Source organism: Artemia franciscana, chromosome 1 (genome assembly GCF_032884065.1).
Source record: "Artemia franciscana chromosome 1, ASM3288406v1, whole genome shotgun sequence".
In the NCBI taxonomy this organism is placed as follows: domain Eukaryota; kingdom Metazoa; phylum Arthropoda; class Branchiopoda; order Anostraca; family Artemiidae; genus Artemia; species Artemia franciscana.
In genome coordinates this window covers 40,610,866-40,637,254 of record NC_088863.1, presented here as the reverse complement: position 1 = coordinate 40,637,254, position 26,389 = coordinate 40,610,866, and the positions used below count along the sequence as shown (strand labels likewise).

The 26,389-nt window shown below is 33.2% G+C and overlaps 1 protein-coding gene across 5 annotated transcripts in view; it reads right to left on the bottom strand.

The window, feature by feature from the left end:
• The window catches only part of LOC136029582 (potassium voltage-gated channel protein Shal-like), a 249,845-nt gene that overhangs the window by 24,814 nt on the left and 198,642 nt on the right, over nucleotides 1-26,389 (bottom strand). For 3 of the 5 annotated variants that reach the window (XM_065708079.1, XM_065708105.1, XM_065708087.1), the window contains one exon: nucleotides 22,762-22,922. In XM_065708079.1, coding sequence (XP_065564151.1) covers nucleotides 22,762-22,922 — 161 coding nt within the window. Of the gene's footprint in view, nucleotides 1-5,676; nucleotides 5,833-15,369; nucleotides 15,951-22,761; nucleotides 22,923-26,389 lie in introns of those variants that run through there. The other 2 variants (XR_010618087.1, XM_065708096.1) reach the window with 2 other exon arrangements.

Sequence of the window (26,389 nt, the reverse complement as noted above, 5' to 3'; positions counted from 1 at the left end):
TACTTGAGATTGTTGGCTAAAGCCAACGTGAGGCTAACTCCTTCTTCATTTCTTGGTACCCCCGAGCTAACAAAGATCCTGGACGGTTCAGTCCAATGGAAGATAAAGAAAACATGCAAATTTCTAATTCATATGAATAATAATCACCCTTCTTATCCACTGGAAATTATATTATTGCCAAAAATTTACTGCAAACAACAACTGTTGCTTTAAAATTTTTACTTTTAGAATAGAATTTTATCTACAGTTCAAATTGTAGTCTAACTCAAATCTTTACAAAAAAGCTGATGCTCTCTTAAAGTCGGTAAAAAATGTGAGGAAAACCTAGCAGTCCCTTTTAAAATTCACTGAAGTACTAGAAATGAGCCATTAATGCACAACGTTTAAACTAATCATTGGTGCAGAAGTAGCTGTAACTTAGCAAAGAGCAAACCACAGTCTATAGTACCCAAGAGTTGAAAAATGAGATTTGAAAAAACTGCCTGAGAAAAAATTACCATTTGACACTGATCCCGGAATGGTAACTATTTCGGTTACTGTTAAAAGTAAAAGAATATTAAAAAAAAACAACTTTATGGGGAATTCGAAAAAGGGCCTGTAGCCCCTTGAAAATGATGGCAGATCGTAATGAAAACTGCACCATTGGAATCAGCACGTTCGAGAACCATATATAAGAGAATTACAGTCATCCACCTTGAACAACAAGGAAAATAACTTTTTTGTAGGGTAGCACTGATGTATTTCCTTTTCTTTTTTTTTTTTGGTTTTTCTACCAGAGCTAGATAATTACCAGAATATCATAGAGACATGTTTAATGGCTTATTTAAAAGCTATTGCTCATACTTTTTTTTTTTTTTTTATAAATTCTACCATCTGGAAGTTCAATATGACACTAAAAAAGATACTTTTGGTTGTCATTTCTCAATTGAAAAAGCTGGGCATAAAATACAGAAGGGGACTATTTCCAAGCTATAAGGGGGATGTGGCAGCAACTTCCACCGAAACTCACTCAGACTTTCTTTTTTAGCGTATGAATAATGTGCTGGGAAGTGCTGGAAGAGGATTCCACGATGGAGCTCTCCTGGACAATTTTTAGCTAATTCTACTCACAATTTCCTCAAAACTCTTAAATTATTAACTCCTGTGATAACTCTTCAACCTTACAAAAAGTCTACAAGTACAACTCCTTCATAGTCCTAGAAAATAGTTGTCATTATTTGTTGTCAGAGATTTATGTATATTTGGAATACCATTCGCATTGTTGCATTTAGTTGCACCGGGAAAATAATCATGACTAAGAGCCTGAATTGAATGATCTGGACGATGAATGGGCCAGGCAGTGTTGAAACCAAGTGGCCCATTAAAAATAATCGAAACTTCTGTTTCAAAAGCAGGTATAATTCCATGAGATTCTACGATACGGAAACTTTACTTACGCTTTGAAAACCTTGAAAATCTTGTTTAAAAAATAGCTTCTCCTGGGATACCAAGGAAAACAATGTGCGATGGCAACTCTAGAAATTATTTCATAATGTGCAGTTCATTTTTGATATAGAAGAGTGTATGTTTTATTTCTTAACTTTGCATGGCTTTAAAAGTCTAAAACATATTTCAACCTTAATCCCCAATTTTTTTTTTAATCGGAATTTTTTCGAAATAAGGATTTACAGTATTATTTTACAAAAAGTTATGAGATATACGAAAATTTATTTAGGTTTCTGAAGAGAAAAAAGAAACTTCTGTCAATATTCAAAGTACAAACTTGTGCTGGTATTAAGTGGCCTATTAAGAATAATCGAAACTTATGTGTTTCGAAGTCAGGCTGTGCTGTATAATTTCACGAAAATTTGCAGTTCGTTTTTGATATAAAAGTGTATCAATTTATGAGAGATGGAAAATTTTGCTTATGCTTTGAAAATCTTGAAGATCTTGATTAAAAAATAGTTTCTTCTAGGATGCCAAGGAAATCGATGCGAGATGACAACTTTGGAAATTATTTCTTAGCGTGCAGTTCATTTTTGATATGTAAGAGTGCAGGTTTTTTTTTTACTTATCTTGCATGGCTTTAAACGTCTAAAATACATTTAATTTTAATCCCATTTTTTTTTAAATCGGAACTTTTTTTTTATCAAAATAATGATTTACTGTATTATTTGACATAAATTTATGAGAGATACGAAAATTTGCTAGTAAGGAGCAACATTAATTCTTAAAACGAACAGAAATTACTCCATATCACAAGTGTTGTAAACGAATGGTTGCACAGATTTCGGGTTGGAGGCTGGAAGTTCTAGTGCCCCTTTTAAGAATCAAAAGTAAATGATGAGCAGCCACCCCTGCCAAGCCTATCTTTCCCCAAAACAAAGTCGATACAAATTGAAAGATAGCTATTTTGACCACAATTATTGAAAGATTCACTAATTATGTCATTGGGGACGTGAACCTCCCCACGGTCCTCGGGACAAGGACAGTAAGTCAGGCAATACATATATTGTTTGGGAATAGTATATTTTATTGAGAAAAGTATGCATATTGGAACTTATTGTCGTAAAAGAAGAATAGCATTCAGGTGAGCCTTTCAGAGAATGTTGAGGGGAGTGTTTAACTAAATCCAAACACGGTATGTGTGTGTGGATTGTCAAATTAAATTGGAAATTTCAGAAAATAATAAGGGAGATGATCAGAATTGCAATATTTGCAAGCAACACTACTACTGCAGCTATCACTACTATTACTACCACACTGCTTCATTAAATTTTTTTTTTTTGGGTGGGGGGAAATTATTAAAAGATGCTATATGCATGTACAATGTCAAAAGAGCGTATATCAAGAATTGATTTTGGTATTAAGTTGGAACTTTCAGAACTTTTAGTTGGGACTTTAGTGAAAATAATCCCAATAGAAAAAAACTAGTAAAACAGGTGCCAAACCTAGAAAAACAAAATTAAACCTAGTAAAGCTCTGTGAAAAACTAGTAAACTTAGTGAAGTCTAGAATTTATATTTTGAACTTGTGAAGATAAAACTACTTGCCTGCTATTAGAAATTAGATATTGCAATAAAGTTAGATATGCAAGGGAAAATTTCAGAAACTTCAACATTCTCTATGCCGCTTATCTTGATTTCTACTTAGTCTGCGCCATTTTCTTATTGACAAAACTAGACAGAGAAGACAGTAGACAATCATCCGCAAAATCCTGTCTTGTATATAGAATAAGCTATTCTGTAATCCGTATTGAGACTCTTTATCTTTATTTACGTTATTTTTCGACGTGTAAATTTTTTGGATTCTGTAAAATTTTTGTCGTTGGTGAAAATCCTGTTGCTTTTATTATACGCAAATTAGCATTTCCAAAAGTTCGTTTACCTTTGACAATTGTCAGGTGTACCAATTGGAGGGGGAGGGAGATCCATAAAAACAGTAAAAGTATTTTACTTTTTCCCTTCCATAAACCTTCTGACATGTTGCTTTGAAAAGCTATGAAAATGAAGCTGAGAAAATTTAAAAAAATAAATGATTTGAACAGTGAATACGGCAAAATATGCAGTCATGGTAAAAAGGTCAACAAACTGTTGAATTCAGAGTCTTTCCCAAAGTTTTGCAAAAGGCTTATTAAATTTAAAGATTTCTGCGGTCAATCAGTGTTTTTACCCAATTTCACGCTCATCTTTCAACCGGCACAGAACATCAATTATCCACCCAGAATACAATAAAAATCAATGAAGAAACTAGCAGTGCATAGCATTGTATATAGCAATACAGTTGCAGTTTTACTATGCTCAAAACAACTATGCTCGGGAGAATTTAACTGTGTTTAGGAGTGTGTTAATCACTCCAATTGTAGCAGAAAATGGTAAGTTGAGATTCAGCATGAGGCTGAATTGGAGAAAAACACGTGTAATGGAAACTTTCAGCATCTACGATGGTTTTCGTCCACTTTTTTTACTTCCAATTTCTTTATGTCGGCTCTTGATAATCATTATTCTAAGACCCCAAAATTTTAAATTTGGTTGTTCCTTGTAGTTGAAAACAATGTATTGAAATCTAGTGTAAGTAGTGACGGCGTTGTAGATTTTACGAAGCCTATAAGGAGTATATCAAAGTTTCTAGCCCCTCAAGACGCAGGTACTATTGATTTTAATCTATTGCGCACGCCTGGTTGTTACATAACTGTTAGTTGTTTTCCTATGCAAATCTATTGAGGATGACGTAATTTTGCGTGTCAATGACATTTGTTATGTTAGAGCTTACGCGAGATTTGGTCCACTTACCCTTCCACTGACCGCAGTTTTGAAAAAGAGTTCAGTGCGTCAACATCGTGAATATTGATTTTGTTCTTAGCATAATTTTTGGTAATGGGTAAGAAAACCCAATATTAAGTAAAATAACAAGCAGTAAAATTATAATATAGCAGTAATAATAATAGCAGTAATAGTAATAGCAGTAATAATACTAGCAGTAATAGTAACAATAGTAATTAGCAGTAATAATAATAGCAGTAAAAATGACAAGGGGTTGTTGGCTAGCCCTTAAATCAGATCGGATGTTTTTAAGATATGTGACATCATTGAGGAAATTCAAGTTGAAAGAATCGTTATGTTCTGAAGTAAAAGAAAATATAATGCATATTCTGAGACTACAAGGTAGATTAAATGTATAAATGCATGTATAAACAAATATAAACAAATATATAAGCATGTATTAATGTAACACATAAATATAATTTACATAACTATACATTATTTATATATATATATATATATATATATATATATATATATATATATATATATATATATATATATATATATATATATATATATATATATATATATATATATATATATATATATAATACATAAATATATAATGTATAAATAAATATTGTTAAAAACAATTTGATTCAGCAGGTAAAGAAAAAGTGACATTGTTACAATTCTATTTTTTTAATAAAAATATTTAGAAATTGAAAAATGTTTTTCTTGTTAGGTATTTTAGTTAGTTATCTCTCCTCTCTCTAGGGAACCAACAGTTGACAATAGTGTACTTGAGGTAGAAAGAATCTTCATTCCTTTACTTTGTTAGTCTATATTAACCAGCGAGAGTGTCAGGATTAAAAAATGGATGGATTTGAGAAACAAAAAAATCATGCAGAGTCTTTCAAACAAAAATTCATGCATATTCTTTCAAAGAACGCTTGACAATATAAGAGATTTGTGTGAGAATTATGTGTCGCGGGCCAGATGCATTTGCTCAATTGATTTTCATGCTAATAGAGCAAAACAAATTGAAATTGTGGACTTACTTTTGAACATTATCAAGAAATTCTTTTAATATTCTCTCCAAACAGTTTATTGCATAGCAACAACAAATAAGTTGAAAAATCCCCACCAAATCGGTTTTGTTACGTCGCTCGATTACTCATTTCGAAACAAACAAAGAGATGTTCTAGACATGTCTACAGGGTTACAGGGGTAACCCTTAGAGAATTGTGCTATTGTTGATGACTGTGACGAAAAAGGTAGATCATACAATCCATTTAAATTACATAGAGGATACCTAGTGCAAATTAAAAATTGCAATTCCTATCTTGAAGATATTTGTGACTCTCACACTAGAGGTTTCCTATGCTTCATTTGTCACAATGGTAAATGTGATCAATAGGAAATTACTTACCCTGGTATGATTGGAAAAAAACGCTAAAGGTGATTTCTGTTTATTTTTCGGAGACTGGTATCGTCGTGGTTTTAAATTATTTTGGAAGGAAGAACATGGTCTGCACTTTGATTGCTGAAAACATGCTTTTATGATATCGCTGTGAAGACAATGGCACTATAATTACAAATACAGAAAATGATTCTTCATATAAGAATAGCGCGTGTGACATTACTACAAATAAGCAAATTGAAACATGTATTGTTCAGAAACATGTATGTTCATTTGTCATGGTAAATGTGATCAATAGGAAAATACTTACCCTGGTATGATTAGAAAAAACACTAAAGGTGATTTCTGTTTACTTTTAGGAGATTGGTATCGTCGTGGCCTTAAATTATTTTGGAAGGAAGAACATGGTCTGCACTTTGATTGCTGAAAAAACTTTTACGATATCGCTGTGAAGACAATGGCACTTTAATTACAGATACAGAAAATGATTCTTCATAGAAGAATATCGTGTGTGACATTACTACAAATAAGCAAATTGAAACATGTAAATTTTATAATATGAATATAAATAGTATCATTGACTTTACAAAGAGATATAATAAAAGTGAAGTTACATTGGATTTTGAAAAATGTGACCCTGACTTAGCATACCAAGTTCAGTACAAGTTGAATCCTGATGACTTAGCGCCACTTATCGTTTTCGAGAATCTCATATAAGTGGAGGAAGAAATATAAAACATGAAGACAGAGACTTTTATTCTAGATATGTATGTTGCATTAATAAAACAAATTCACAAATACACTTAAAACACTTTATTCTTAGGGCACTGACATGAATATTACACAGCTAGGAAAGGGTATTTTCGCTATAAAGTCGCTCAATCGCGGATTCTCTACATAAATGCTGAGAAATTCACTGTAAGTATACTGACGACATCCAAAAACAAAATATAGTAGTGCGTGAAAACCACAGCTTTTAGTTGATAAATCTTGTACTAGCATCCGACTTTGAGTAATAGAAACCCAACTTCGCTCAATGAAATTTTTGAAGTGGGGCGTGTAGAATAGACATGGTGGGCAACGGGCATCGAAAAATTCAACATTCATCGTAATTTGAAAGGTGCATAGCCAATAACCCGTATTTACAGTCAATGGGCTATTATCAAAAATAATAGTGCTTTTGCTATCAGAATATGTTCAGGGAAATCCCAGGTATACAATAGGTTTTGTATTTGGACATGTACAGATCTAAATTGAATATATTGATTATTGATTTGTGTTCAAGTCTAATAGAACACTGCCATCAGGGATAACTTCCCAATAGATTTCAAATTGATTTAGCGAGATTAATACTATACTCTCCGTCAGCGGTTTGGCAAAAGTACAGTGTAAATGTACAGTGCCTGTTCAGACAATACTCAAATCTTGAGTACCAGACACATCAAATAAAATGATACCATAGTTTTTTGAAAATATTTCATTGGTTATACCATTTTTAAACAGCTGCAAATCTTGATCTACGGATTGCATTATCAATCCGTATAGGGTCCTATAGGACCTATCAAAGATAAATTTCTGAGTGGAATTCCATTTATTATACATACAAAAGACAAAATTCAAACATTTCAAATTTATGCGAGGAACTTTTTCGTGGTACAATTGCACTTGAAGGAATTGGAAGGAATTTCACCATTGATAAATGAAGAGTTTGTGTAGATACTTGAACCCGTGGCAATATGTTGTTGACTCTTGATTGGGTGCAGAACGAGCATTTAGGTATTGGTTATACTAGCTTTTAATTTTTCAATTGCCCAAGTAACAGAACTAAGGACTTGTTGTTTCCTTACATAAAGTATCTCTGAAGTGAGAGAGACTGTAGTACCTTTCGCAAAAAATTGGACGGGATAAATTGTAACTTTATGTCAATCTTGACGTTAGGAGGTATCCACTGGGGTATATTCAAGATTTCATGATTTATTTTCTCAACCAAGGGTAATTCACTATTTGTCACTTCCATAAATTGGTAGTGTCAGTGTCCATTTTATGTTCATATCCAGTTGCTAAGTCACATAATATCGTATAGGACTTTTGAGTCATCAAAATGAATCGTATGTAACCTGTAAGGTTTGAAAGATTGTTGCTAGTGCTCACCAACGTTCCATTTATGTAGACACTTATTTTCTTAACAAATTTTGTAGCAATCAATTTTCATATGATAAGCCCAAAGCAACACCTAGTTTTTCATTTTTAGAATTTTTGACTGTCTCAAGCAAATCTATAAATTGGGAAGTCAAATCCATAAAATAGTTTTCACTGGAACAAATTTGAAAATGAACTTTCTCACAAAACGGCTGTTGCGGATTGATTTGTTCATAGTACCATGTTTAACACTCACATTCACATTTTCTGCATCGAAAAAATTTGATCTAACAATTTATTCTGATTTCGCTTCTGACCTGACTAGAGACTGATGAGTAAAGAAATATTCTTCGAACTTTTTAAACCTTTTTTTACTTTGTCTTGATTGCAGTCGCTCGTAAATGGATCGTGCGCTAAACCTGAGATTTTTAATACACTTTCTTTCAAATCAATCCCAAGGTTCCTGACGTATAGTGCAGAGGACGGAAAATCTGCCGCAACAGAAACAACATATTTTTTAGCCAGGGGTAGTATGGAGTGAAACAAATTAGCAAACCAATGACGTGCCAAAAACGTAACCTGACAGTGAAGAACGACACTTGTAATAGTTTCCTATTAGCCATCTCGTTGTTACAAGGGTCGAAAATGACATGTAATCGCAGCAAAACCTTTGTTATTACTAAAGGATCGTCCAATTCACTTCTTAATGTTAAAAACGTTCCAAATATGAAGTGTTTCCAGGAATATAATTATTGAAGGTGCGTTATATTTTAGTAGTGAATGTGTTCGTGAGTGGTTTTTTATTCCAGAACACGTAGGAGTGGGTTTGCTATTACCGGCTCTCGATCTCTCAACAAAGTATACATACAGATATATACAATCGTCTGATGGGATACCGTCGGGATAGTCGGTAAAAATTACATGTTACATCCCAATGATGGCTCCAGCACTTTTAACATTATTCTGTTTGAATCCTAGAGCATCTCTCAAATTATTGTTGACATGAATTATTTCATTCTCAATGGGGGAGCTAATTTAAATCCTACCATGTTCCGTTGAATAGTTAACGTGGAATGCATCATTCTCACAAGCAAATGTTCTTCTAAATATTGCTCAAGACAAGTCATTCATGCTACTTAATTCTTGTATTTTAGGGTGAGATGTGCGTAGAAATCAGAGTTAAGTAATTTTGTCCATTCCTCTTCCTCATCATACACTGGCCAATCAGTTGGTCTAACTTTCATGTTAAATGTACGACCTTTTCTCAAGATCTTATATGTATTTTTGAGAATAGATTAAACAAGAGCAACTTCGTACTTTCAACCGAGTTTAATAGTGGAGGGGGGCAGTTTTGTCTCAGAATCGTATATTTTATTCTAATCATCGTACAGGGGGTCAAAGACATTGGACATGAATGTCACATAGATATCACTAGTCATTTTGGACATCTTCAGCGGCAGTCCAAGAATCAAAGAATTTTATCCTAGCCAACTAATAATCAATTGTCTTTTATCCCTGTAAGATCGACTCTTTAATACCTTTTCAATCTGATATATTCTGTTGGTTTTTACTTTTTGCAATTCGTATTTATAAACATTATCTAGAATCTTTTCATCTTTCATATCACGTAGACGATACGTTACAGGCTTAGCATATAAGACTTTTGACACTTTAAAAAGTCAGTAGATCATAAGTGATCCACCTTTTCAAAACAATTACTAGTTCAATTTATTCAAACTGTATCACTAATTTCGAATTTCTTCTATTTCCTTTCCTTTTATTGGAATATTGTTTAAGAAAAATGTCAATCGCATCATGATATCGCCAATGAACTTCCAGGAGACTAAGATTAGATAGGGATTGATAATGATGTTGATTATAAATCAAACATGATTTTAGCTAAATCTTGACTAAAAGGAGCATTTTTTTCAATGCATTATATCTTGAGATCAAAAGTCAAATAGTTCCTATCAATCTTTCAGCCAATGCCGCCTTTATTGGCCTATGACTATGAAAGGGTGTTTTACTATATTTCAATAAATAATTTATGCATATGGATTAGCAAGTTCACTAAAACGATTAGTTTGAATTTTCTTATAACAATTTTGTTCAAAGATGAATTCAAGAGCTTTAACAACTTCCCTACCTCTCTTTGACTGCAATGGGACGGCATTTGCATAGTGGCTAAATTCACTGACTGCCTGTAAATTATACTTGTATGGACTATTGTGACGCTTTTGAACCTCGTCTAGAGTCAAAGAATATGCTTGAAATATAGTCAATGGGAAAAAGGCTTTATTTTCTCGATAATGACTTCCGCTAACTCTATGATTCCAACGAAAAGTGTTACTTGGTTCACTGTGAATACTCAATCACTAGTTTCGTTTTAAGTTCAGTGACATCAGCAAGTGTTGTGGGGGAGCTTCATCTCCCCGCTTCACCAATATTTTCATAAAAATGCTTCAAAACTTGAGCCATTTTGAACATAAATGCGTAGTGGAGTGTCCACTACCCTTTTTATACTAACAGGTGATACACTGATGTTAAGACGTCTTCGCTTGGTGTTTTTTAATAGCGAATCATCATCACCACTTGGTCTTCTAGTATTTTTCGAAAATTATTTGAAATCATCTTTTGGTATTTGGCTGTATTCCTTTATTCGATTTAAAACATGTTATTGCCAATAACACTTTTTGGGAAGTTTGATGAGTTTAAAATTTCTACAAATGACTGTTTAATAATTCAAGTCTTTGACAATTTTCAATCAAATCAATTAGATTGTAGGTCTTGCAGATGATATAACCTTATCCTTTTTACCACCAATTTGTACATATTCAATTTCACCTAGATAGACTAAGAGTCTTTTACATTGCTGACAGTTCAATTGAGGTAATAAGTCTTTAACACTTGATAAAACTTTAGAAAATGAAAGATCTTCTTCCTGTTTTGGTAGTGGTGGTGTTGAATTTTTAGTATCGTTTCGTCTACGTGACATGAAAGATTCTTGGTGGCTCTTATGAGTTTGAACTGCAATAAGTTAGAAACAATGGAATGTATCAGATTGGAAAGGTATTAAAAAGTCGAACACACAGGGGTAAGAGACATAGGTGAGACAGGTCAAGAGTCTTTTACAGTGCTTACGATAATATTGAAATAATAAGTCTGCAACACTTGCTAAAACTTCAGACAATGAAAAATCCTCTTCTTGTTTTGGTTGTGGTGGTGTTGAATTTGTGTATCCTATCGTCTAAGTGATATGAAATACTGAAGAGATTATTGGTGGTTTTTGCAAATGTGAATTGCAAAACTTTAAAAACAATGGAATGTATCAGATTGAAAAGGTACCAAAGAGTCAAACTCACAGGGGTAAGAGACAGTAGTGAGATAGGTCAAGAGTCTTTTACATTGCTTACGATATAATTAAGGTAATAAGTCTGCAACAGTTGCTGACATTTTGGCAATGTCAAATCTTCTTCTTATTTTGGTTTTGGTGATGTTGAATTTTGAGGTGGGATACGATCTATGACAATTTCTTTGAGCAGTCTTTCGGGGTAGGATTTACGCCCGTTGACTTACCATAGGGCATCTTTAAGCAAAATTAATTTTTCATCGACGGCAATTGCTGAATTGTTAATAAATTTACTAAGATTGTCTTCAAAGTGCTCTTTTGGTAAAAGGGCTACTTCTATTGGTGTCAGCTTGAAGTGCTTGTGTAAATGTGCACAATAAATGTGTCAAAAATTGCAGCATTTTTATTATCATTAATAGTAATCATTAATATCATCATCATAATATTATCATTAATTTTATTATAATTTTATTATCATTAATAAAACTCCTTTCAGATCGTTTCTTTGTGGGCCATCAATGTTTGGCAAAACGACAATTTCAATGAAATTATTCAAAGTCTTTGACCTATCTCCCTGAAAGTGAACAAATACAAATAGATGGTAAACACAATGAGGTTATAATCCATGACAAGTCCTATAATATAACTGATTTGATATCAGATTTGATTGCAAATCGTAAAAGACTTGAATCATTTGAGAGTCATTTGTTAAAATTTTTAAACTCATCAAATTTCCCAAAAAGTTATTTGGCAATGAACATATTATAAACCAAACAAAGGAATATGGTTAAACCCCAATGGTGATTTTAAATAGATTTTGGAAAATACTAGAGGACCAAGCGGTGATGTTGATTCAATATTAAAAAGTACCAAGTAAAAGTGTCTTAATATCAGTGCATCATAAGTTAGTATGTAATTAGGTTGTGGATACTTCTCTACGCGTTTACGTTTGAAATGGTTCAAGTTTTGAAACTTGTTTATGAGAATATTGGTAAAGAAAGAAGTTTAAGCTCTTCAACCCTACTTGTTGAAGTCACTGGACTTCAAAAAAAGCTAGCGAGAGAGTATTTACAGAGTGAACTAAGTTACACTCTTCATCGAAATAATAGAGTTCGCAGTAGTCATTACCAAAAAACTAAAATCCTTTTCCCATTGCATTACAAGCAGATCTTTTGAGTCTAGATGAGGTTCAAAAGCATAACAAATGTCCATACAAGTATATTTTACTTTAAATCAGTGTTTTTATTCGCTATGCATACGCCGTTTCATTGCAATCAAAGAGAGGTTATGAGGTTGCTAAGGCCTTTGAATTCACCTTTGAGCAAGATTGTTATAGGAAAATTTGAACGGATCTAGGTAATGAGTTTAATAATGATTGATATAAAATCACGTTGATTTATAATCAACGTCATCATCGATCCCTGTCCAATCCTAGTCCTCTGCAAGTTCGTCGGGGAAATTATGATACACTCGACATTTTGTTTTAAACAATTATCGATAATGAAACTACAGTATCTACCAGTGGACAATAAAAAAGGTCATTAGTTCCCATGGCAACACTGAAGAAACTTCAAGTAAGCAGATATTTATTTTCCGTCCTAGGTAATTCAAAACCACGGCTTATGAAGGCTATACTCAAATATGCATTCGATTAAGAGTCTATTAGCCTGCTATCAGAGCTTTGTTTAAATTTAACTGAAGGCAATATTCAACTTCAAGAAGTAGCTAAGCAACAGAAAAAGCAACATCGTTCCCTTGTACGTGTCCTAGAAAACAAAAATAAGGGAAAGTATTTTAAAAGAAAACGTCTTCTTCAAGTGCGTGGTAGCTTTTTATCTCTGTTACTACCAATATTTTTAAGACTTGTAAACAATTTGAAGAAAATCTTAGTAAATTTATTATCAATGAGACAATTGCACACGATGAAAAATTACTTTTGCTTCTTCGATGAGTGGACAGGCAAAAACCTCATCGCGAAAGACCGTTCAAAGTAATTGCCATTCTTAGTATCCCACCACAAAATCAAAACAAACATAATAAAAACAATAATAAGATTTGTCATTGTCTGAAGTCTTAGCCAATTTTGTAGACTTATTACCTCAATCGTATTGTGAGCGATATAAAAGACTTGGAACATACGATGTTAGTAAAGCATTTGATTCGTTGTTGCATCCCCAAGCAATGAATGAGCTTTTGAAACGTGGTGTATCGCTAGACTTAGTTAGACCTCTTTTGTACATGTACCGCCATATGAAAGCAAAAATACGTATACCTGGAAGCAAATTGCTGACTGATGATATACCAATTAATGTCGGGGTTAAACAGGGTGCGGTTACTTCTCCCAGGGTTTATGATAATGCAACACTTCCAGCTCAGTGCCGACTTTCTTCGTGCTGTATATATATAAAGGTACTGATTTGTCGATATTATGTTATGCGGACGACGTTTTTAATATTAATAGGACTATCAGTGGGCTAGAAAAATGTTTTTAGAAATATGTAAAATCTACAGTGATATTGGACTTTCCCTAGAGGCTGAAAAATGTGATGTTTTGAATTTTAATGAAATAGATACGACTAGATCAGATAATATATTTATAGATCTGGGTGGTACAGGAGTAAAGACTTGTGTTAAGTTGAAATATCTTGGCCTTCCTATTGGAAAAAATCTGAAGAAAAATAGGCTGTTGATGCTAGAAAGTATGGAAACAAAAATCCGTTGTGCATATGGTACACTTGCTAGTTCTCAGTTTCATTTGAATAGAGCCCATATTGTGACGATTCAAAATAGTGTCGTCCTGCCACATATTCTTTATTTAGTACCGTTTTACCCTATATTTAGTGAATCTGACCACCTTAGAACGAAACATGTTTTCTTCAAATTTTTAGAGTTTCTGGTGCGAGTTCCTCCGTGGAACCACAACTCCTGTTTGATGAAAAAATATAGCTCGTCAGACCCCTGTGCTAAGTTAGCTGAGCTGAATGTACACATGTGCCATAAGCAAACCGGCCATGAATGGCAAAATGCTGTTTTTTTACTTGGAATTATTTTTGTTTGTATTTTAGAATGTAATTACGATATTTTGTTTATTTCTTATTTTTTACTTTTTTTTAATGTACTCCATTACTTCCTTATTTTGTATGATGGGTTATAAATAAATACATACATACATACCTACATATCGTGGCTGTACTTACAGTGAGTTTCTTAGCATTTATGTAGACAATCTTCGATTAAACCACTTAATAGTAGAAAATACCCTTTCCTACCTGTATAATATTGATTTTAATGTCCTAAGAATAATGTGTTTTAGGAATGTTTCTGAATTTGTTTATTAATAAAACATATATATGTACAAAAAAGTCTGTTTTCATCCTTTAGATTTTTCCTTCCACGGATAGGTGATCATCGACAACGGTAAGTGGTGGTAGATCGTCAGGATTCAACTTCTACCGATCTTGGCACCATACAATGTAACTTCACTTTTATTATATCTCTTTGTAAAGTTAATGGTACTATTTTGATCCATATTATAAAATTCACATGTTTCAATTTTCTTATTTGAAGCATTGTCACACAAGATTTTTTTACATGAAAAATCACTTTCATCATTCATGATTCACAAAAATCACTTCATGATTTGAAAAATCACTGTAACAGCCAAATTAAAATAATAAGGTTTATAATCATAGTAACCATTATCTTCACATCTATGCCGTAAAAAACTGACTCTCTTGCTCTCAGAACAATTTAAACCACGAGGATTCCATTCTTTTGAAAATAAATAAAAATCACGTTGAGGTTGTTTTCAATCATACCAGATCCGGAATATGTTTTGATTAGTATGCCCATAAATTGAGTAAATGCATCTTGTCCTTGGCGTACAAGTCTCATAAAGTAATCAAAACTGGAGACGTATCTTTCATTAAATCGTCAAGCATTCTTTGAGAGGCTATTTCCTTTACAGTGATAACTCTTGAAAATGTTCATTTAGATTCAAACATTTTTCCAAAATCACAAGATTCCGCATCATTTTTTGTTTCTCAAATCCACCCTTTTTTGAAAGCCTGACAGCCTTTTCTGGTGATTGGAGACTTACAAAGCTTAACAATGAAGATTCTTCCTACATTGAGTACCCTCTCGTCACTTATTGGTTCCCTAGAGAGGGGAGCAGTAACCAACTAAAATATCTAACAATAAAAACATTTTTCATGTTTCGAAAGTTTTTTATTTAAAAAAATAATGGAAGCGTAACAATGTCATTCTTTCTTTGAATGCTGAATCAAATCGTTATCTTCACTAATGCATTGAATCTGTCTTGTAGTCTCTGTTTATGCATTATGTTCACTTTGGCTGCAATACATAACTGTTCTCCCAACTGTAATTTGATCAATGATATCGTACATATCGCAAAAGTCTCACCCCCCTAAAGGAATAGCCGATGACTCCTTGATTTTTCTACTGCAACTTTCGGTACCCTTGGTTTCATTTCACTGCTGTTAGCACCCAAAGAGTAAAAACATACTAAAAACATGCTAAGAACAAAATCAATATTCACGATGGATACACACTGAACTCTTTTATAATACTGAGGAAAGTGGACCAAATCTTTGTTTTGTTTTCTTAGAATAAGCTCTAACAAAACAAGTGTCGTTGACACGTGAAATGACGTCATCCTTGTTAAATTTGCATGGATAAACAATTAAGTAGTAAAAAGAAGAAATGACTGTGGTTTGATTTTTTGATTTACGGTATCGGCCTCTTCACAGGAAAGACAATCGGCACTGAAATCTGGCTGCAAACAAAAAATATACCCATTTAGTTATTTACACTGTCTATTTGAAGATTTATCTGCAGCTACGAAGATAACTCGTCCCATTTTGGATGAACCTTGTGTGTCCTGGCAAAACCCGTGATAAGCCCCTTTTTGGAATTATCAGGCAAAAGGGAACTCAATCTAATAGTTTTTTTGCACCGAAATCTAGTAGAAGCTAAGTCGTCAGATTTGGCTAGTCCTAACCATAACGTATTTGCAGACAAATGGTGTTAAAACGAAAGTCTTGTGAGAGAGCTCCAGTAGAAGTCATTTTGCACATATGCATGTTAAAAGTTCTACATTTTTTGTCAATTCCAATTCACATCTTTTGACGAATTTTAATGTACAATTAGAATTGAGGATTACTTTAAAAAGAATCAAAGACTAAGGAAATCGTTCAATAAGTTCATTCTATTTGTTGCAAGGAGAACTTCATGCCTATATTTAGCAGTAGCTCTACTTCAATATAATTTCTTACGAAGCGAGGAAACACCTCACATGGTTATTATTAAATATCAGTAGAATGTTTGATTTGAAATTCTAGCGTTATTGAATTATTTTTGAAAACAGTGACAAGTATAGAAATATGTGGAATAGGGGATTTCCCATGTATAACTCCTTTACATAGTTGATATTAAATATCAATGGTTAACGTTCAATTTTGTAAAGGACACACCAAAGCTACATACCCTATTTTCACCTCGTATGGTGTGCTCACTCTCTGCGCAGGATATCTAAATTGGTCTAAACTGAGCGAAGAGCAGCAAGAAGCAACGTAAACTGAAATGGAGTTTGTAATATTTTGAGCTCCTGTAAATGTCCAGATACTTATCATTGCGTCTTACCAGCCTATATTTGGCTTTCTATTACACTAACGTCACCCCAGAGTAAAAAGAATCACCTCTCAGAAAACACCCTAAGTTTTCGCTTGCCCCCTACCCATCTTAGACCTTAAACTACTGACTAATTCTTAAGAAATAGAAATAGTATTGACACCATGTGACTGAAATTTTCTGAAAAATATTGCAACATATCACTCATTATATGACAAGTCTTATTAATCTATTAGAATATAGTTCAACTTTTTAAACGGAAATAGGATCTGTCGGTATCATTGTTATCGACAATCTTCAAAGTTTCATTCTACCTGAATCCAGATAAACGCCAGATATTGTGAATTACTATTCTATTTGGTTTTCATAACTTTTGCCTTATGGATTATATAAAATTCAATTTATTCCAAAAAATATGGCACTCAATATTGATTACCAAACAGTATCAAACAGTTCGTGGTAAAGAACTGTAGTAAGGAGCGACCCGGCTCAATAGTAACCAAAACTCTAAAAAATTGAATTTTGGTACCAATAGCTACATCAAAAGAATTGCATTTTTAAGCTAATTTTAAATATATAAGTTTCATCAAGTTTAGTCTTACCCATCAAAAATTACGAGCCTGAGAAAATTTGCGTTATTTTAGAAAATAGGGGGAAACCCCCCTAAAAGACATAGAATCTTAACGAAAATCAACCATCAGATTCAGCGTATTAGAGAACCCTACTGTAGAAGTTTCAAGCTCCTATCTACAAAATTATGGAATTTTATTTTTTTGCCAGAAGGCAGATCACGGATGCGTGTTTATTTGTTTTTATTTTCCAGGGGTGATCGTATCGACCCAGTTGTCCTATAATGTTGCCAGGGGGCTCATTCTAACGGAAATGAAAAGTTCTAGTGCCCTTTTTGAGTGACCAAAAAGATTAGAGGGCACCTAGGCCCCCTCCCATGCTAATTATTTTCCCAAAGTCAACGGATCAAAATTCTGAGATAGCCATTCTATTCAGCGTAGTCGAAAAACCTTATAACTATAACTTACTCCCCCACAGTCCCCGTGGCAGGGGTTAAAAGTTCAAAACTTTGACCAGTCAAACAGTTCGTGGTAACGAACTGTAGTAAGGAGCGACCCGGCTCAATAGTAACCAAAACTCTAAAAAATTGAATTTTGATATCGCATTTTAATGCTGATTTTAAATATATAAGTTTCATCAAGTTTAATCTTACCCATAAAAAGTTACGAGCCTGAGAAAATCTGCCTTATTTTGGAAAATAGGGGGAAACACCCCCTAAAAGTCGTAGGATCTTAACGAAATTGACACCATCAGATTCAGCGTATCAGAGAACCCTATTGTAGAAGTTTCATGCTCCTATCTACAAAAATGTGGAATTTTGTATTTTTTGCCAGAAGACAAATCACGGGTGCGTGTTTATTTGTTTGTTTTTTTTCCCCAGGGGTAATCGTATCGACCACATGGTCCTAGAATGTTGCAAGAGGGCTCATTCTAACGGAAATGAAAAGTTCTAGTGCCCTTTTTAAGTGACCAAAAAAATTGGAGGGCATCTAGGCCCCCTCCCACGCTCAATTTTTTCCCAAAGTCACCAGGTCAAAATTTTGAGATAGCCATTTTGTTCAACATAGTCGAAAACCGTAATAACTATGTCTTTTGGGATGACTTACTCCCCCACAATCCCTGGGGGAGGGGCTGCAAGTTACAAACTCTGACCTGTGTTTACATATAGTAATGGTTATTGGGAAGTGTACAGACGTTTTCAGGGGGATTTTATTTTGTTTGGGGGTGGGGATGAGGAGAGGAGGCTATGTTGGAGGATCTTTCCTTGGAGGAATCTGTCATGGGGGAAGAAAAATTCAATGAAAAGGGTGCAGGATTCTCTAGCATTACTATAAGAAAACAATGAAAAATAATAAAAACGTTTTTTTCAAATGAAGAAGAGGTAGCATTGAAACTTAAAACGAACAGAGATTATTACGCATATGAGGGGTTCTAAAAATACTCTAGCATAAAGAGCGAGGTATTTAGGAGGAGATAAATACCTTGCTCTTTATGCTAAAGTATTTTTAGTAATTTCAACTATTTATTCTACGGCCTTTCTGATTCAGGGGTCATTCTCAGAGAATTGGGACAAAACTTACAATTTAGTGTAAAGAACGAGGTATTAACGAGGGTAAAAACCCCCTCATATACATAATAAAAATATAAGGTTATGAAAGTTTGTTACGTAAGTTAATTCTTAAGTTACGTATATTTTTTACTAATAAAAACGTTCGTTAAAAATTAAAAGTTCTAGTTGCCTTTTTAAGTAACCGAAAAATTGGAAGGCAACTAGGCCTCCTTCTCCACCCCTTATTTCTCAAAATCGTCTGATCAAAACTAAGAGAAAGCCATTTAGCCAAAAAAAGAATTAATATATAAATTTCATTTTAATAATTTATGTGCGGAGAGCCAAAACCAAACATGCATTAATTCAAAAACGTTCAGAAATTAAATAAAAGAAACAAAATTTTTTTAGCTGAAAGTAAGGAGCGACATTAAAACTTAAAACGAACAGAAATTACTACGTATATGAAATGGGTTGTCCCCTCCGCAATCCCTCGCTCTTTACGATAAAGTTCGACTCTTTGCCACAATTCTACTTTTTAAAACAATTAAAGCTTTAGCGTAAAGAGCGAGGGATTGCGGAGGGGACAACTCATTTCATATACGTAGTAATTTCTGTTCGTTTTAAGTTTTAATGTCGCTCCTTACTTTCAGCTAAAAAAATTTGTTTTTTTTTTATTTAATGCTTACATATAGTAATGGTTATTGGGAAGTGTACAGGCGTTTTCAGGGGGATTCTTTGGTTGGAGGCAGGAGTTGAGAAGAGGGGGATAAGCGGAGGGAACTTTTTCATCAAGGAATTTGTCATGGGGGAAGAAAATTTCCATGAAGAGAGCGCAGGATTTACTAGCATTACTTAAAAAAACAATTAAAAAATAAATATGAAAAAGTTCTTTTTTCAGCTGGAAGTAAGCAGCAGCATTAAAACTTAAAACGAACAGAAATTATTACCCATATGAGGGGCTCACCTCCTCCTAATACCTCGCTCTTTACGCTAAAGTATTTTTATTAATTTCAACTATTTATTCTGCGGCTTTTGTGATTCAGGGGTCATTCTTAATGAATTGGGACAAAATTTAAGCTTTAGTGTAAAGAGCGAGGTACTGACGAGGGGGCGGACCCCCTCATATATGTAATAAAAACATGAGAATACAAAAGTTATTTACGTAAGCTAATTTATAAGTTACGTATATCTTTTACTTATAAAAAGATTCGTAAAAAATTAAAAGTTCTAGTTGCCTTTTTAATTAACCGAAAATCGGAGGGCAACTAGGCTTCCTCCCCCGCTCTTTTTTTCTCGATCAAAATTATGAGAAAGTCATTTAGCCAAAAAAAAAAAAATACAAATTTCCTTTTAATTATTCCTCTGCGGAGATCCAAACATGCATTGATTCAAAAACGTTCAGAAACTAAATTAAAAAAAACAAGTTCTTTAAATGAAAGTAAGGAGCGACATTAAAACTTCAAACGAACAGAAATTAATCCGTATATGAAAGGGACTTTTCCTTCTCAACGCCCCGCTCTTTACGCTAAAGGTTTTTACTGTTTTAAAATGTAGAGTTAAGAGAAAGAGTCAAACTTTAGCGTAAAGAGCAGGGCGTTGAGAAGGAAAAGCCCTTTTCATATACGGAGCAATTTCTGTTCGTTTTAAGTTTTAATGTCACTCCTTACTTTCATTTAAAAAAATTGTTTTTTTTTTATTTAATAACTCTAAATCAAAATTGTTTCAGCCGTCTTAGCAAAGTGCTTGGCGCGCTGAAATTGCAATCATATGTTCTTGGGGGCAGATGTCTTGGGGACATGAGGGCAGGTTCGAGTCTCGGTATCGCTGATTATTTGGTTTGGGACGGAGGTCAGAGGTATTACTCTTTAATCTCAGTGAGAGTAAACGTAGCTCCAAATGAGTAACTGGAAAATCTGGAAGGAAAAGATGGAAGGTGTCGGATAATTTGCAACAAAGCATGCATTTTACTCCCAGCTGAAGGAAGAGAATCAGAAAATCGGCAACTGCTCTTCACGAACCATTGGTATGATTCCAAAAAGTTTTTTCGTTTCAGTCATGATACCAAAGAAAGCTATCCATTTATTTGTAAGACGTAATGATACTCCTTAAAACTCAAACCACGTAGCATTCAAGTTTGATGCTTGTTAAATGATTAAATCAGTGCTGAAGAAGCATTTAGATATGTAAAACAAAATATAAATTTTGAGTCGTTCCTTAGCAACTAATCTGTGACTTATTTTTAAACGATGTTTGCCAGCTAAAAATTTATTTGCTCCTAGATATTAATATTTGCTCATCACCGGTTGCAGTCTAAGACAAATATTGCCCAATTCCAAAATTTACCTCGCTTTTGGGATATGATAGGGAAACTCAATAAATTTGATACTCAGAATAAACGGGAAAGCAGGTTTTTTTTTTATAATTTAGGGAATACTTGGACTTCTTAACAAAATGTTTGTTTATTTTTAAGTATTTCATTGACTATGTTCAGTGAACTTTTTAGCTTAGTCTAACATCGTAAACCAGATGTGTTGCATAAATATGTTACCGCGAATGTCCGAAATCTGGTTAGTGTCGACACTCACTGGTGAATGTTCGAAATTCCTTTTTCTCCATTTGGATTCAATTAGCTTTGCGAGTCAGCCTTTTTACTTTTATGCAAGCTATGATGGCAAAAGTTAAAGTTAAATTAGGTTAGATTATGTTAGTTTAGGTCAAATCATCTAGATTATGTTAAATTTTGGTCTAAATATCAGAAATGGGTTAAAAACCTAAGCTAACATCACCTCACCTAACCAAACGTAATCTTTTCGAACCTAACCTCTCATCATCAAGCCATGCATTAAATTGAAAACGTTGACTGGCAACACTGGCTAAATTCAAGGAGAAAAAAAAAAGGTATTTTGGACATTTACCAATTTGTGGATATTACCAGTAACATATACCGTGTTATATATATATATATATATATATATATATATATATATATATATATATATATATATATATATATATATATATATATATATGTGTGTATATATATATATATATATATATATATATATATATATATATATATATATATATATATATATATATATATATATATTGACTGGCAACACTGGCTAAATTCAAGGAAAAAAAAAGGTATATTGGACCAATTTGTGGATATTACCAGTAACATATACCGTGTTATATATATATATATATATATATATATATATATATATATATATATATATATATATATATATATATATATATATATATATATATATATATATATATAAATTGGATGTCTTTCTGGTTTTCTGTATGTCTTATATGTATTACTACACTGTCGATCCGATTACAACTAAACGTTGCTGAGTATACTCTTGTGAGGGTTTTAGGTGCATTTTTTTTCAGTTCAACGTTGTAGTCTTAACAATTAACGGTTACTCTGCTTCCTAGAATTGTCCAAACATTTCTAGGAGCTCAAGGGCCCTTAAATTCCTTTACAAATTTGATGAGTACCAAATTCATTAGGTTCCTAGTACAAAAAGTAGATTTTTTTCTGGTTAAAGAAATAGAGACTCATTGAATTTTTAGTTATAAAACTTTTGATAGTGGTGAGCTGTCACTGGATTTAATCTTCTCAAAAAAATAGCCGATGAGCACGTCGTATCATAGCTTTAAAGAGCTAATGTTAATCACAAGTTCGACCGCGCAACTATTAATTAAATTTTGAAGCTACTTTAAATAATCAATTTTTCAAGGAATAACCTTAAACGAAGTTTAAATCTCATTTATAGCTATAATATTTTGACGGAGAAAAATTTGTCAGGCATGTATATACCTTTGAGTTCCGGCTGGTGTTGGAGTCAAAAGAGGTTGGCTTAATGATGAATTGTCTCTGATTGTTCTATTTGTTGCAGGTCGAATCTGAATGTCAATTAGGGTGTCATCTTTTCCTCCGTCTTCCTGATTATTCCCATCTTCGTTTCGCCGGAATCGTCTCTGCAAAATATGTAAATATGAATCTTTTATATGTCAAATTTGCTTTGATGGTTTCGATTATAAAGTTACACAATTGATACTGGGCTCTAACTGTGTGGCCTTAAGCTATTAAAAAAAAAAAAAAAAAAATCAAGCTTTGAGAAGCGAATGTTCTAAATACTAAAGTCATATTCTGGTAAATATCAGAATTTGTTTTGATGGCTGGATTTCATGCTACTTGAAAAAAGAGAATCCTTTATCTGGCCTTTTATTTGTTCCTGTTTAAAAGTTGTCTCCTGGGTTCGGATAGTTAATTTAAAAAAAAAAGTTAATAAACCCAGTTGTTTAATTGGCCATTGCTAAGTTTTGATGGTTTTTGTTGATTTATAATGAAATCCAATAGAATTGTTCCAGTTTGGTTGCCTCTAAACCTTTTGAAATAGAGTTGAGTAATTGAAGAAAGGGATACCAGGTATAACTTTCAAAGAAATAAGATTTTCCATAATTTTTTTTTAATTTTACAATTATTTCTCTAGTATTACCAAGGCCTCTCTCAAGGTAAATTCACAATCAAAACTACTTCAACTGTAGCATTGCCCAATAAAACTAAACTACAAACATATCTTTCCGACAAAAAAGAACAAATTTATAATAATATTATAATAATTTATGAGCTTGCCACATATAATTTGGGTTTTAGCACTACCTCAAACCTTGGCAAATCTAGAACGTCGTTTGGGCTTTAGTGAAAACTAAATAGATTTCTCAAATTAAACTTTTGCCGAAAAAAAAGATTTTTGTATTAATCATAATCGAATGAATTAACAGAAATAAACAGAGATGAAAACAAAACGCTTTTCAAAATAGTAGCTATATCAATTATTTCAAGTTGTCTAGCCTAGCTATTTATATTGATATTTTTTTCTGAAAACTTGATTGGGACATGCCTTAACAGGTCACTTCTCATCAATCGATGCTTCTAGGAATTTTATACCAATTTTGAATGATATTAGACGGGCCAAGAGGTGCAAGAAAAGTAGTATGTGTACACAGGTAGTGATAGAGGGTATTAGACATATCAAAAAAATCAGATGCAATTTAGTTTTAAAAGTTGTTGTTAAAGAAGGTTTAGGCAGCTCTTAAGGGCCATGGTTTGTAAAAAAAAACTCGCAACGTGAAGTTTTCGGCGTATTTAAATTTCAAGTTTTGAAATATCAAAACATGTTTTTTTTAAAAGGGTTGAAAGTCATTTCAAAACCAGTCATTAAATTAATAAGCAGATTTAAGAATTTACCTTACCAACTGTGTGAATCATGTGATCTATATATGATAGTGTAGGTGTTGATTTGCTTAAGTAACACTGAATAGTATAAAAGGAGTGCAAACTTTTTGTGACGTATAAAGCTTTGGGTGTGCATCCCATGCCAATAAGAAAAAGCCCTTCAGTAGCTATGTTTCTACTATATGTAAATTCTGCGTTGTCGAATGCAGTATATTAGATTTAAAACAGTATACTTTCATATACCAAGTACGATTTTATGCTTACATTTTATTTTATGCAGAAATACAGGAATAGCGTCCGAAAATCAAACCTTTAATACCATAGCAGAAATGCAGCTTACCAAACTAGACCCTATACAACCATTCCAACGGTTCGTGGTAACGAAATGTAGTAAGTTGTAGTAAGGAGCGACCCGGCTCAATAGCAACCAAACCTCTAAAAAATGGAGTTTTGATGCCAATAGTTACATCAAAAGAATTGCATTTTAATGCTGATTAGATAGATAAGTTTCATCAAGTTTAGTCTGACCCATCAAAGGTTACGAGCCTGAGAAAATTTGTCTTGTTCTAGAAAACAGGGGGATACATCCCCTAAAAGCCAAAGAATCTTAACAAAAATAATACTATCAGATTCAGCGTATCACAGAACCCTACTGTAGATGTTTCAAGCTATTATCTGCAAAAATGTGGAATTTTGTATTTTTTGCCAGAAGACAGGTCACATATGCGTGTTTATTTGTTTTTTTTATATGTTTTTCTCCATGGGTGACCGTGTCAACCCAGTAGTCTTAGAGTGTCGGAAGAGGGCTCATTCTAACGGAAAATTAAAGTTCTACTGCCCTAATTCAAGCGACAAAAAAAATTGGAGCGCACCTTGTCCCCCTCCCACGCACATTTTCCCCCCAAAGTCATCGGATCAAAATTTTGAGATGGCCATTCTTTTCAGCGTAGTCGAAAACCAAATTACTATGTCTTTGGGGACGACTTAATCCCCCACAGTCCTCGTAGGAGGGGCTGCAAGTCACAAACTTTGACCATTGTTTACATATAGTAATGGTTATTATGAAGCGTACATACGTTTTCAGAGTGACTTTCTCGTGTTGGGGTGGGTTGGGGAAGGGGGTTACGTGGGAGGATCTTTCCATGGAAGAATTTATCATGAGAGAAGAGAATTTCCATGGGAGGGGCAGAATTTTCTAGCACGAAAAAAAACAATGAGAAAATAAATAATTTTTTTTCAACTGGAAGTATCACCAATATTCTGATAATAAAAAAAATCACAAACATTTAATACCTAATAAAAATTTAAAAATTGGCTTTTTGTGCCGATTCTAAATACATAGGATTCAACAAGTTCAATGTCACTCCTCAAAAACTACGAGCCTGAAAAAATGTATCTTATTTCATAAAAGTGATGAAGTACCGCATAATAGGCAAATGATCTTAATGAAAATCACATCCTTTAATTCCACATGTAAGTGAACACTACTGTAAAGGTTGAGGCCCTTCTTTACAAAAATATGAAATTTTATGTTTTTTTCAGAAAAAAGATTGAAAATGTGGGTTTATTTATGTTTTTTTTTTTTTGGTTTCTTTTTTCGCCAAAGGTAATTGTATAGAACAGACAGTTCTAGAAAATATGAAGATATGTGCGTTTGAGTAGAAACTAAAAATTTTAGCTAATTAATGAACTAAGATAAATTAAATTAGTTGTAACCTATATTTTAAAAATAAGACATCTGCTTACGTTTAATGCATAAAAAGAACTGACTTTTTATGCTGGTTCCAATTATATAAAATTCAACAAGTTTAATGTCACTCGTTAAATGCTACGAGCCTGAGAAAATTTGTTTTATGTAGGTTTTCCGGGAAACACCACCTAAGAGGCAAGTGATCCTAATGAAAATCACGTCATTTGATTCAGCATATAAACGAACACAACTGTAGGAGGTTTAAAAGTTCTTATCTGCAAAATATGGAATTTTGCCTTTTTTTCAGAAGAAATATCAGATGCGTTTTTATTTATTTTTGACTTGTATATTTATATTTTCCCAGGGAGGATTGTATCGAACTGATAGTCCTAGAATATTAGAAAATGGGTGCATTCAACTGTAAATTAAAAGTTCTAGTGTCCTTTTCATGTGAGCAAAATATTTTGTAACGGGAAGTGTCGTTTTTTTGCCATTTTGTAGCACGAAGTGAAGATT